The sequence below is a fragment of the Penicillium antarcticum genome (genome assembly GCF_028974205.1).
Source record: "Penicillium antarcticum strain IBT 31339 chromosome Unknown utg000006l_segment0_segment0, whole genome shotgun sequence".
In the NCBI taxonomy this organism is placed as follows: Eukaryota; Fungi; Ascomycota; class Eurotiomycetes; order Eurotiales; family Aspergillaceae; genus Penicillium; species Penicillium antarcticum.
In genome coordinates this window covers 2,751,905-2,765,445 of record NW_026695304.1, presented here as the reverse complement: position 1 = coordinate 2,765,445, position 13,541 = coordinate 2,751,905, and the positions used below count along the sequence as shown (strand labels likewise).

The window sequence follows — 13,541 nt, the reverse complement described above, 5'->3', positions numbered from 1 at the left end:
ACCTCCGCGGACGCTGAGGACACACGATAAGGAGATGTTGACGCAACTGACCTTCACTCTCCTACCTTCCTTCCTCCCTTTCTATTCCTATGGGGCTACACCTGCCCTGATTCTATCCAATGTCTGCCTCCGAAAATACCCCCGCGCAACCGCCACAAAGTGCTGTTCCGGAGCTCGACGTCCCCAAGCTCCATGCGCTCCCCTCCGAACAACAGGACCTCTACATGCTCACGTTCACCTCCGATCTAGTACAATATATCTCTGGATTGGAACCAGCCGAAGTCTCCTCCCAACAGAAAGATCTCAAGAAGGAATTGTTCAAGATATTAGCCCTGCCCTCACCGACCATCACGCGAGTCCTCCGCAACAATATTGGACGATGTTTCGGCGCAATACTCGGTAAAGGGGATCGCGGGATCCTCTTCGAAACAATCACAGACTTGCTAGGAATCCTCAATGCCAGCAAGAGTGAAGCGGAATTAAAGACCAAGTTCGCTGCGGCGCATTGCCTGGGAGAGGTCTTTGCGACAGTTGGCGAAAGTGCGTTCATGCAGTCGAATGTTGCGACTTCGACCATGATCAAGCTCCTCAAATCTGCGAGCAACCATACTGGCTTACGTGGTGTTGCCTTTGCCGTGCTGCGCAAGATTATTGTTGGGATTGGTGTCCCACTCGATGAAGTCACCGCACGCGACATTTGGAAACAGGCTCGAAATGCTGCGACGAGCGACAAGTCTACCTTTGTTCAAGTGCATGCATGCCGTTGCTTGGAGCAGTTGATTGCTATGGAACCCTTTTTTGATAATACAACCGACTTTGAGAATCTCAAAACACTTGTATGGAAGGTTATTGACAGTCCTGCGGCGCCAGTGCGGCATGCTGTGGCTGCAGTCCTTGGTCGAGCACTGATCAAACTGCATGCGACAGATGCACATATTACAGCTGCGCCGAAGCCGAAATCGAAGAAGACGAAGCGTATGTCCAAGAAACCTACTTCGGGACTGGGGGACGAGGAAGAGGCAGAAATGTCAGAGTCGCCAGCTCCGAAAAAGGCCGATTCCCGTCTCTATTTCCTTCTCCCTGACCTCCTAAGACAACTTTCAACCCAATACTTGAAGAGCACCACTTCGAATCGCACACGTGCTGGTATCTGTATATGCTACAAATATGTTCTGCGCAATTTGGGTGACAAGATCGTTGAAGAACGCTATGGACAAATTGCAACTAATCTGCTTGTCGAGTTGTTGAACCATCCGACGGTCTCATACAACCGATTCCGTCTACTCATGACCAGAAAGTTCATCAAGAGCATCTTGGAGGATACCATTGGACGTGAATTGTTGCGGGAAAACAGTCAACTCAGTGCGGCCAAATGGCTGATCAACGAGATTCTGAAAGACTACCCTCAGGTAATCCAGGAACGCCGCGAGCCAAGCAAGTACACCTTGACTAGCACAGTCAGCGCTTTGTCCTCCCTGATTCAATCACTTGGCTCCGCTTTCACTGCTCTTGCGGATAGCTGTCGTGATGCTCTACTTCAAGTCCTTCCTCATCCTAGCTACACCGTCCAAGTTCACACTGCGCACTGTATGCGCAATTTTGTTCTTGCATCTCCTCATCAACTGCTGTCATGTGTTACGATCTGCATGAACAGTCTGAACCGAGAGATTGGACAGCTGGGTACTCCTCGCCAGTCACCTCGACGATGTGTTGGATATGCGAATGGATTGTCTGCAATGCTCAGCACTTCCCGTCTGCAACCACTCTACGGTGCAGTAGATGTGTTCGCGCGCGTTTTCACGCAGGCCACCGATCTTCTCAAGACCAGCAGCACTTCCGAGCTTCGTGTTGCCAGCATTCAGATTCAGGTGGCATGGATTCTAATTGGAGGTTTGATGCCTCTTGGACCCAGCTTTGTTAAGATCCACCTTTCTCAATTGATGCTTCTCTGGAAGAATGCACTGCCAAAGCATCTTAGCAAGGCGAATGCTGCTCAACCGGGTAATCTCGAGATTAGTTTCTTGGCTCATGTGCGAGAGTGTGCTTTGAGTTCCCTGCTAGTATTCATGGAATTCAACAGCAAACTGATCACCGCAGACGGCGCGAAGAGAATTGCTGCAATGCTCCAAAATACCGTTGAATTCTTGGATGACCTGCCGAAGCCTAAGTCTATGGAAGATATCTCGCAGCGACTGTATCCTTCCCTGCAATTGCAGGATTATATGACTATGGTGCGCCGACGTGTCTTGCAGTGCTTCTCAAAGCTCGTACATGTACACCCACCCAGTCATGGAGACATCATCTCGCAGTCTAGCCTTCTCAGTTTGGCCATTTCGTCTTTTGCAGACCCAGATGCTCAATACAAACAGCTGGAAAGTTCAATTTCTGGCTCCGCTGGACAATTCGATGGGCTGTGGGATCTATGCGACAACTACGGCTTTGGCGTGACGGGACTATCCCGAGAATATATTCGCCTCACATTGTCTGGAACACAGAAAGATGAGAAAGGCCCTGCTTGGTCTGCACTTGACTCCGTGGATCAAGCAGTTGATGATGCTTTGACTTTCCCTATCTGCGAAGCTAGCGAACATGACGCAGTTCTCCTTTATAGCTTGCGGGATGGAGATACCCTCGCTGTTGATCCGCCAACCACTGGTGTTGTCAACTCAGCAATTGAGTTATTCTCCGTAGCTCTGGCTCTTCATTCTTCCAAGATTCAAGAGAGCAGCGTGGAACAAATTGCCACATTCCTCACCTCTCCAGGCTTGCAGAGGAACCCAGGCCGGAAGGCAGCATTGGTCATCAATATCTCTGTTGCACTCCTCCATGCTTTGAAGGTTGCCGTTAAAGAAACAGACTTTGTGGCTGGCAAGCTGAACTCATCCACCGATAAAATCTTGCAAGAGCTTCTTCAGAAATTCGTCACGGATACCGATCCAATCGTCCGTACTATTGGCGTTGAAGCATTGGGACGTCTTTGCGACAGCGCTGGAAACACTTGCACGAATACACAGGTCAACTGGTTGGTTGATACCATTGTCGAGAACAGGGAACCCAATGCTCGAGCTGGATGTGCCGCTGCTTTAGGATGTATTCATGCGCAGATCGGTGGAATGGCAGCTGGTCTGCATCTTAAAACCATTGTCGGTGTCTTAATGTCCTTGTGCAATGATCCTCATCCCGTTGTCCACTTCTGGGCTCTTGGTGGTTTGGAAAGAGTTGCCAACTCTGCTGGACTGACATTCTCACCCTTTGTCTCTGGCTCCTTGGGTATGCTTGCACAGCTGTACAATGCGGATACCCACAACGAGGAGGCCGCTGCATTGGCCACCTCTAACATCGAGATGTCATTCTTGACGCCTGTCGTGATTAGTCGATGTGTGGACTCTCTCATCAACGTCCTTGGTCCCGACCTGCAGGACATTGCCAAAACTCGAAATCTTATCCTGACCTTGCTTCGTCAGTTCCAACTGGAGGAGAATCCTGCACTGGTTACTGAAAGTTCCAGGTGCTTGGATCACTTGTCACTCTATGCCTCGAGCTATGTCGACTTTGCAGGATACGTGAAGCGCCTCCAGAGCGAGCTCCGGGCAAATAACTTCCTCATGCGGGATGTGGCCGTCCGCGGACTGAACAACCTGATGAAGCGAGGCGCTGCCTCTGTGGTACAGACAGCAGGACAGTCTTTGGAAGATGACATCTGGCTTGCATATGAAGATGCGCCAAACAATGCGTCACTCAAGTCGATGATTCAGGATTGGTTGCAACAAACTGCTCTAACCGAAACCGAGGCGTGGATCCAGCGCTGTCAGAACATTATGACCAAGACACGTCATAAGGTTGAACCACCACCTACCACAGCCGTTCAGGCTGCAGCGGATATCCCAGATGACGAGGTCGCCGGGTTCGCATCCGCCGTTGCTGGGGAAGGACAAGGTGACATCGCGAATGAAAGTGTCTCTGGCCAAGAGTTGCTTAAGTGGCAGACACGCAACTTCGCCATGAGCTGCCTTTCTGAGCTTTTGGCTACTGTCCAAGAAGCCATCCTCCCAGACTCTGCCATCCCGGCGGAACTGGCTCTTCAGAAGAACGTCGGAGACATCGTTCGAATGGCGTTTTCGGCATCAACCGCGAATGTCATCGAGCTGCGTGTCTGGGGTCTGAAGATCATTGACCAGGTTCTCACTATGTTTGGCAAGACCCCTGATCCTGATTTTGCTGAAGCCTCGCTGCTGGAACAGTATCAGGCGCAGATCGGATCTGCACTTACTCCCGCTTTTGCAACCGATTCATCCGCAGAGCTAGCCTCAGAGGCGATCAATGTCTCTGCTACCTTCATCGCCACCGGAATCGTCACGAATGTCGACCGCATGGGCAGAATTCTGAAACTGCTAGTATTGGGCCTGGAGAACTTCGCAAAAAACCCAGGGACTACTGAAATCGGAGATCTCAAGGGCCTGAACTCCAATGCTCGGGTGATGGTGAAACTTGCCTTGTTCTCTGCTTGGGCTCGGCTGCAGATTGCCAGTATCGAGCATGAGTATCTGAACTCGGTCGTTCAGCCTTATCTTGCTAGGCTTACACCTCTATGGCTGTCTTCTCTGCAGGAATATGCTCGGTTGCGCTTTGAGCCCGATATTTCCGGCAGTCTGGGCACGAGCACTAGTGGCGATTTGGATGAGGTATACGCTGCTTTGAACCGTGAGACTTTGTTGAATGTAAGGGTTTCCCCTGCAATATTTTGTTTCTAAGAGGCTAACAACATATTTAGTTCTACCAAGACACGTGGTTGTATTTAGTTGATGCAATCGCTGGACTTGTCGAGAAGGATATTGACTTCGTCTTTGATGCCTTGGATGGCAAATTACAGCAGCCCGATGAACCAGAAGAGCCCAGTGGCCAAGATGGCGAGGAAAAGGAAGACAAGGTCGCAAAGAAGGAAGAAGGCAAAGGACACGATATTAATTACCGCGAAGAGCCAGTTGCCTTCTTCTTTGTCTTGTTCGGTTTGGCCTTTGAATCTCTAGTTGACCAAGGAACTTCGGCTTCCCAGCGCCTGGAGATTCTCCAAGCTTTGAAGAGAATCTTGAGACCAATCATCTCTGGAAATGCTATTTACCAAGATGCAATCTTCACGGAAACGATGGACACCTTCGACCGCCTGGTCTTGACAGAGACGACTCCTATCCAGACTGTCATTGTCGAGATCGCACAGAACCTGTCATTGGATCATCCTGCTGCAAAGGGTGACCAGGAACGCAGCGATCATCTCTCTGATGATATCGAGCAACTCTTCGAGTTAACGAGAAGTATTATCTTGGTCCTCGCTGGAATGCTCCCTAATCTTCGCGAATCAACCCCTCTTGCACGATTCAACGTCACTTCAGATGAGTCTTTGACTCTGATTCGTCTGGCGCTGCGTTCTCTCGTCGATGTTGCATCGGTATTTCCGTCCATAATTCGAAATGATCTCCATGCTTGCATTCTGCACATCTTCACTACAATCCTGGCCACTGGAATTTGCCAACAAGGTGTTGTTCCCCAAGCTCTCCCGATTTTCCGGCAGTTCATCCACGCCATCACAACTACAACAGAATCACCCGAAGACCTTGAAGTCGTGTCATTCCAACTCCGCGGATGCCTCACGCGCTTCTTGACGATTCTCACGATTGCCCAGCGACGAGAATCGGACATCTCCATTCCCTGTGCCAAGAACACCCTCCTCGCCATAACCTTCCTCCTCACTGCTGGCGGGCACGTCATCCCGCCTCAGGACCCCGTCCTTATCCGAGTTCTGCATGAGTTCCTCGACTGTCTCCAGGATGTTGGACTCGCCAATGTAGCAGCCAGCTGCATCCGCTCAATACTCGTCAAGCCAGGTTCTCGCTCCATCACGGACGATGTGATCAGCCGATATCTCACCCCGCGGTTGATCGCTTTCCTCGTTGCCTGTCCACTAGACAATGGAGATATCCCGAACGACCCGGAAAATTCACGCGCGGTGATTGCCCGCACATTGGTCTCGTGCATTTCCAACGCCACCTTCTCTGCGTCGGAACTCCCAACTGCAATCTCGCTTGTCATGTCGGCCTTACTGGCCCGTGCGAAACGCGAAGGCGAGTCCGTGCACAAGGAATCTGCTGGCCATCTCCTCGAACTTGCAAAGGCAGATCAACTCGCCTTCCGAGCAATGGTTGCTTCCATGAATGCAGACCAGAAAGGACTTCTGGAAGAAGTCCTCCGTAGTGTCGGTGTTGGAGCTGTTGCTTCAAAGTCTGGTGTGGAAGCAGAAGATATTGCCCCGCAGGCAGCGCCTAGTATCGCATTGCGCATGGATTTCTAGTACATTCCATTCGAAAGTGTATACGATATAGATCAAACGAAATGTTCATGATATTCACATACTTCCACTGTAGTCCTGGATCGCGCTTATCTCATCCCCGCAATCAGGTGACATCAATTAAGTTCCTTTTGATTTCAGCTTTCTGGCTTGACTTCGACCTCATTTTATGAATAAATTGATCTAATTCGAACCCCTAAGTGATTTGAGACCACCTTCGAGGTCGAAATGCCGCCGGATCGGGGCCGTGCCTCGCGGGCATGTACCTCATGCAGGAAGCAGAAGACCAGATGTTACGAGCCTGGTATTCCTGGGCGAGCCTGTCTTCGCTGTGATCGACTTCGTCAACAATGTTCGCTTGTTCAAATTGATGCGTGGGATGAGGAATCCGTAGTCCCCGCCTCCGGTACGGATGTGCGGTATGATCACGGTTCCATCTTTGCCTCCGATTTGCCTCATACTAATATGTCTTCAGGTTAGAACGTCTAGAAAGGTCTGTAGCTGCCCTGCTCGATCGCCTTGGAGAGGGTCCTCCAAGGACCCCAGGCCATGAGACCAGCAGACCTTCAACTGCACAGACGACCGAGTCTGAAGTGCCGTACAAAGAGACGGAATCCTCCGCGGCTCCGATCATGGTCATTCGTGATCTGGCGACAGATGCCGGCCCCAATCCATCTTCCGACATCCGGTCGATGAGTGCCGATTTGGATGACCTTATTGCGCCTGATCTTGCACTAACGCTGATTACTATGTATGCTGCACTGTTGTCAAAAATTCGGCCTATCAATAACAATTTCCCAGTTTCCTCGAATATTACGGTCGGTGGGTTCTGTTTGACCCCGAATGTGAGCCAACTGAGCTTTTACGCCGCGTGAAAAAATCCCCGCTATTGTTTTGCGCTTGTTCTCTGATCGCCGTGCGGCATACTTCCGAGAACGTTGCTGCGAGTCTCGCTCCTAAGCTGTACGAACATGCCCGCTCCCTGGCCTCGACTACTCTTTTGGTCGCGCCACAACCAATTGAGTTTTTCCAAGCGGCTTTGATTCTTTCAATGTGGTCGACAACAGTAGGTCAAGTACCTTTGAGCATCGATAGTTGGCTTTTGAGCGGTTTTGCTCTGCAGCATTCGCAATCAAGTCCGTTATTTACTGTAGTCACAACTCAGTCTCATCCTCCAAACAGATTGGACGAAGCCACTATGGATCGTTGCTACTTATGGAATCATCTCTGTCTTGCTCATATGCATTACTGTGTTGGTACGAGTCGTCGGTCAATGTTACAACCCTGGCAGATTGAGAGATGCCGTGCCGTTATAGATTCCGACCACGCGATTAATTTTGAAGTGCGCATGGTTGCAGAAATTTATCTCTACTGGACTGTCTACGAGCACTTGATACAAGAGTCAGTCGACTTATTAAAATCCGTGGCAGCTTTGCAAGCATGGAAGAGGAAATGGGAGTTCGTCCTTGGTAAGTTTGGTTTCACTCTTCTACCGACGAAATTCCTTCTAACTCTGCCCAACTAGACCAACCAAGATCCCAATTCTTATCAATGGGTTTCCATTTCTCCCACCTCCTTCTATATGAACACGCTCTAAAATCCAAATCCGCCCGAGCCAGGGAATCAGTCGTTTCAGAAATGATCCGCCATTCCACCGCAATAATCCAATTAGCCATGGACACGGTAGACGAGCGGACTCGCCATTTAACAGATCACATCTACCACATGATAACTTTCGCAGCCATTGTCATCTGTCGCCTTTCAACTGGTTACCAAGAACAAGTCGCTTCAACACACAACATCAATGAGCTGGACTCATTGGTTCATGATCTCGTGCAGTGGCTGTACTGCATTGGACTACCCTGTCACGCAGCACATACCCTAGGCAATATCATCGCCAAGGTTCATCAGAAGCTGAGACCTCGTGTAGAGGCATCGCCGCCTAATGCGCCACCTGATGAGATGTTGGGCGACTTTAATAATTATTATTTCCCCGAGTTTCTTGGATTGGGAATGTCTGCGGATGGGAATTGGGATCTTCTTTCTAATATGGGGCTTTTCCCGCAGAGTCCAGAGAGCTCAAGACCGCCTGATGAATGAGGGTCCCTTTTGTCCTGTTCTAATGTTTGGTCAAATGAGTAGTTTCAAAACAAGACAGATTCTGTCATTTCATATCTACGGATGATGTAATCACCATAAGAGGGGGTTTAAATCAACAGATAGGAGAACGACGATGCAGTGGCAATTTCAACAAAATGAACAAGTGGCTGGAGTTGAATTTGAACTAGATAGGCGTATGTATTTACTCCTTTTGCTGAAGATGTGATATTCCAATAGTAAAGCCGCCGAGAGGGAGCTGGATTATATATTATTCTTACTCTAGACAACATATTATCATGATGCCTTATCTTTGCGTCCCGAGTTTTCATTGAGTGTCGTAAATTATATGTGTTGCATTACGATAGCGCACTAGTTGAGTGTATATGATTAACGAGCAAGGCACAGCACCACAATGGCCAACGCCGTCCAGAAGCCCCAGCCCACTGAAAGCGAACTGGCAATACCGGGGGACGTTGATGGCGATGCTGCACCAGAGTCCTCAGTACTTGTGGGCGATTCTGTCAATGGTGGAGTCGTAGATGGTAATGTGGATGATTTGGGCGTAGTATCGGAAGCCGTTCCTGCTAAGTTGGTAGATGGAGCTGCACTGCCGCTACTTGACAGGCGAGAGCTTGTAGTCGTAGGCTCCGGGATGGTTGTAGGCTCTGAAACACTCGAAGATGTTGATATGCTCGTAGATTCCTGCGTGTTTCCAGGTCCCCGGGGGGGGGGGGGGCTCTGTGGGCTCCAGCATAGTATGTATGGTTGGTGTTGGCTCGATTGGCCCCAGGGAAGAATATACCGGGAGATCAAAAGTCAGCACCGTCAGAGGTGGTATCGAATTGGAGGTTGTTGGGTCCGGGAAACAAAAGTCGCCGACTAGGTCACATTTATACCCATAGGAACAGCAGCCCCCATCTAAGCAGAGGGGCCCACGGCCAGATGACTGTTGGCATCTCGGCTGGCCACTAACAAATGTACAGGCTGCACCAGATGGGCAACATCCTCCGCTTCCATCAGGGCAGACTGTCTGCGTGGCTTCGGGACATGTTAGCTCTTGTCGTGCATTGAGAACTCCAGTGATGGCGGGGGCCGCTGGTCGAAGAAGATCAGCGCCTGTCAGGCGGCCAAGGGCAAAGGCCACGGCGATGAATCTGTATGCGTTCATACTGTGTAGCTTTGGACGAAACAAGGGGATCGAGCGACTATGAACTCTGAGGCAGGTAAGTATAGGAAGCACATCTGTTCTGAATTGGCATAGAGGTGATTATGAGTTTTATATCAGTCTATTCGATGTTCTTGAAAAGCCCTCGGGAGGCTCGCTTCGAGAGAGCCGCTTAGGGAGTCACTGCTCAACCCTGTATCTCGTATTCAACCCCACTCTCATGTTGCCCGTGCCAATAAGTAATAGATGGTATAGCCTGGAGAGCTCGCATATATGCAGGGACGATGCCGCTCTCGGGATATACCCTAATTGAGCGTCAGTTCCGAGGTCAAGCCCCTCTAGGTTGTGACCCTTTTTGATATAGTGTGAGGTCTGTTTCCGATTAGGGATCGGATCCAGTTGGGTAGAGCCTTTTAAAAACTTGGAATCTGTCAAATACACAATGCAGATGGTTCCTCGGAACAGGATTTGTGACCCTGTCTATCAAAAACTGAGCACAAAGATGTATTTCGCATATCCCATAGTTATATGCACCTGCCAAATACCATACATTCCAAAGCAATTCACTGTTAATATTCGCTCACCGACCTCCATATCGCTTCTCGATCCACCGAAACAGTGGAAAGGCGACTCCTGAAAAAGCAAATGTCAGTTCATGTCCAATATTTGCACCTTTGCTACCAATCAAAGATGCACTAGGACCTGAATACCATGCCACCTTCATACCAAGTGCCGCACCTAGGAAACCAAAGGCAAATGCTCCTATAGCTGCCCATCCAAACGGCAGACCAGCGAGGCTGTTCCAGGCATCAAGGTCATATCCCTTCCATCCTCTTCGGAAAATGAAATGCTCTTCCATAACCAGTGTAATATGGATCACAGTCCAATATCCGATGACACTAAGTAATGTTTGCAAAGTATCAGAGAAATATCTAGCTGCACAGCAGCCTATTATCACCGCTGCAATGGATCCAGAAGTGACTAGAACCACACGGGGAATACGTATAGCCCATGGCCCCATATTCTGTGCATGGAGGGCGAAAGAGTAGTTGTTCGGGATATTGTTCTTTGAGATGTTAGTAAATGTAAGTGAAGGGCCGGGACGGTGAGATAGAATGTTCACTTACGGGGATAGAGCTCAACGCTGCTAGAACCATCAAGAACTTGCCGAACCCCCCAGCAGGTGCCAATGACATCTTGAGAAGACCCCCAATTGAAGAATCAGTGTAAGCATCCTTCCATGCTGCATCAGTCACAGTTCCTGTATATAGTGCAGCTCCAAGGGTCTGGACAAGCACGGTAGGAACGAAAATGCCAATGTAAGTAGCACTGAAGATATGCCATTGCGGAGTTCCTTTAGGCATGCGCACATTGTAATCTGCTGCGCAGTTTACCCAGGAAACAGAGAAAGAGAAAATCGAAGCTCCATAGGTCAGTATAGCAGCAGCTTTATCAGATCCTTTCAGACCGGCATGATCATCTCCTGTGAAGTGAGACGCACCTGTGCCTGCTGCCACACACCACACAATCAGAGGGGGGATCCAGATAAAAGTATCTAGTTTATGGATCCAGGTAATGCCCAGGATACACATCACCCACACCGATACACATATGACAATCACACCAGCCCATGTGGGAAACTGGCCGTCAGAAAGAGCGTTTAGAACGGTGGCTCCGGATATGGAGTTGATCGCGTTCCAGCCTGTTGTTGCGATCATTGAGAAGATGACAACGAGCATGTTGCCCCAGTAGCCGAATGAGTACCGCCTGGTTGTCGACAGACCGTGTTAGGACATAGTGGATCATGGAAGCGAAGCGACCACTTACGAGAAAGTTGTCATGCGCAAACCCGTTAATCCAAACACTGCTGTCCATGCTGGGAGCAGATCACTTATTATATTAACTACCAGGATGACAATGAAGCAGTCCCAGAAGGAGAGGCCTAGTGAGCCCCCCAGGGAGCCGATGTTGAGGGTAGCCACAGCCATGTTGGCACTCAACCTGTACATAGAGATGAGGCATCAGCTGAATTTAGCGTATCCAAGGATCCCATGGAGTAGTTCTCGTACCAGAAAGTAGCAGCATTCCAAAACTTGGTTGTATTCTGCAACCGCTCTTCATCGGTGACCCGTTCAATGCCACCCTCTTCAATAGAGAATCTTCGATGCCATGGCCGCTCAGTTTGTTCAGTCTCTGGCTCAGACTGGGTCTTCTGAATAGATTCACTGTAGTTCTTCATTTTCATAGGAAATTCCAACTGCAAAGTGGAACTGGTCAGGTAGTAGGATCCAGCAGGGGACTCTCCCTTTCTATACCTCACTTTCCCCCATTTTATACATACCAGGCCAACTCATATTCTTCCAATAGACCATTCATAGCTCCCAATACGCCGATAAGCATGTCATGGGCATATCTGACGCCATATCGAGCGTATCTAACTTGATACTTATCCCCGCGGCATACCGCGGCATGCCGGACCGGGATGCCCTAAGAACAACAGATATGTCCACTTCCCCCATTTTTCGCCAAAGATAAAATCCTCCCATTCTGCATACAGTTTCTTTGCTTTGTACTCCTCTTTTAATTCATAATTTACTTTCCAAGTCTATCAAATGGAACAGCACACATTCCGTCGCCGAGGTCTCGGCCTCCGAGGCGTCGACGGCCAGCGCGTCTCACCAGGCTACGTGCTGTACGCACCTCTAACCTCAAACACGGTCCATCTAGTCTCAACGTCAGGCAAAGAAGTGCATCGCTGGACTCTCCCCCACAGAGCAGGCCGACACGCCTGCATCCTCCCAAACGGTAACCTAGCCTACAACGGCGCACACCCAGACGCACCCCGACTGTTCCCGATGTGGGCAAAATACCGGGGCGGCACCATGATGCAAGTTAGCCCAGACGGTGATCTCATCCGTCAGTACTCAGACCCACTGGCCCATCATGACCAAAACCACCTCGACGATGGCACAATCCTCTACACAACCCTGGAGCCACTCAGCAGTGAAGAAGCATCCCGAGTGCAGGGTGGCATCCCGGGCAGCGAAGCGCCAAACGGCATCATCTACAGTGACTGCATCAAGCTCGTCCGGCCCTGGGAGTCATCCATGACCTCCTCATCCGCCGACTTCGACGGCAGCGGTGGGAGCGGTGGTGCAAAGCTCCTCTGGTCGTGGCGAGCAATCGACCATCTGGACCCTGCAGTCTTCGCCGCACATCCACATTACCCGCGTGAGCATTGGCCACTGATCAACAGTGTCGCCTTCGACTCCGAGGGCAATGTCATCGCCTCGTCACGGAATGCATCTAGCGTTTTCGTGATCAGTCGTGCAACAGGTGAAGTATTGTGGCACCTTCCTGCACCGACGGTCAGTCAGCAGCACTGTGCCCATCAGATCAATGACGCAGGTGATATCCTCATTTTCGATAATGGGGTCTTCAGACCTGGTCTGGCTGTTCCATTTTCGCGGGCTATTATTATTTCCCGGGAGAAGGTTGTTAAGTGGGAGTATAAGGACCCGTCGACTGGAGGGCTGGGTTTCTTTACGCCGTTTATGGGGTCTGCGCAGAAATTGACGAATGGGAATGTATTACTTTGTGAAGCGTATGATGGGCGTATTATGGAGGTCTTGGAGAGTGGGGAGATGGTTTGGGAGTTTGTTGTACCCCAATTGGGGGATTATAAGAGGGTTATGGGGAAGGAGGAGTTGGATGAGATGGAGAAGATGGGATTTGATTGTTTGAGTAATGCTACTTTCAGGGCTTACAAGTATCTTCCTGAAGAAGTTCCTTGGGTTAGGGATGAGTAATGGTTGGAAAGCTTTCGCAGGTTTCAGATGTACATTTGTTCTCCACGCTCTCGATCAGCTTTCATTATGAGGAAGATATGAAATTAAGTTGATTTATATATTCCTAGTATGACAGAATTGCATTTGG

General features: G+C 49.8%; 4 protein-coding genes across 4 annotated transcripts; 3 read left to right on the top strand and 1 right to left on the bottom strand.

The window, feature by feature from the left end:
• Positions 1 to 119: 119 nt before the first annotated feature.
• Positions 120 to 6,343, top strand: N7508_007118 (AP-1 complex accessory protein LAA1; the record flags this gene model as incomplete). The annotated part of the gene is made up of 2 exons (XM_058465182.1): positions 120 to 4,718; positions 4,772 to 6,343. The coding sequence occupies 2 exons, from the start codon at positions 120 to 122 to the stop codon at positions 6,341 to 6,343; spliced, it is 6,171 nt and encodes a 2,056-aa protein (XP_058319035.1).
• A 225-nt stretch (positions 6,344 to 6,568) lies between these two features.
• On the top strand, positions 6,569 to 8,440 carry N7508_007117 (uncharacterized protein; the record flags this gene model as incomplete). The annotated part of the gene is made up of 4 exons (XM_058465181.1): positions 6,569 to 6,759; positions 6,816 to 7,091; positions 7,142 to 7,809; positions 7,866 to 8,440. 4 exons carry the CDS (start codon positions 6,569 to 6,571, stop codon positions 8,438 to 8,440), a joined length of 1,710 nt encoding a protein of 569 aa, XP_058319034.1.
• Positions 8,441 to 10,185: 1,745 nt separating this feature from the next.
• On the bottom strand, positions 10,186 to 11,844 carry N7508_007116 (purine-cytosine permease family protein; the record flags this gene model as incomplete). Its single annotated transcript, XM_058465180.1, has 4 exons — positions 10,186 to 10,671; positions 10,733 to 11,372; positions 11,433 to 11,606; positions 11,675 to 11,844. The coding sequence occupies 4 exons, from the start codon at positions 11,842 to 11,844 to the stop codon at positions 10,186 to 10,188; spliced, it is 1,470 nt and encodes a 489-aa protein (XP_058319033.1).
• Positions 11,845 to 12,217: 373 nt separating this feature from the next.
• On the top strand, positions 12,218 to 13,414 carry N7508_007115 (uncharacterized protein; the record flags this gene model as incomplete). Its single annotated transcript, XM_058465179.1, has 1 exon — positions 12,218 to 13,414. One exon carries the CDS (start codon positions 12,218 to 12,220, stop codon positions 13,412 to 13,414), a length of 1,197 nt encoding a protein of 398 aa, XP_058319032.1.
• Positions 13,415 to 13,541: the final 127 nt, after the last annotated feature.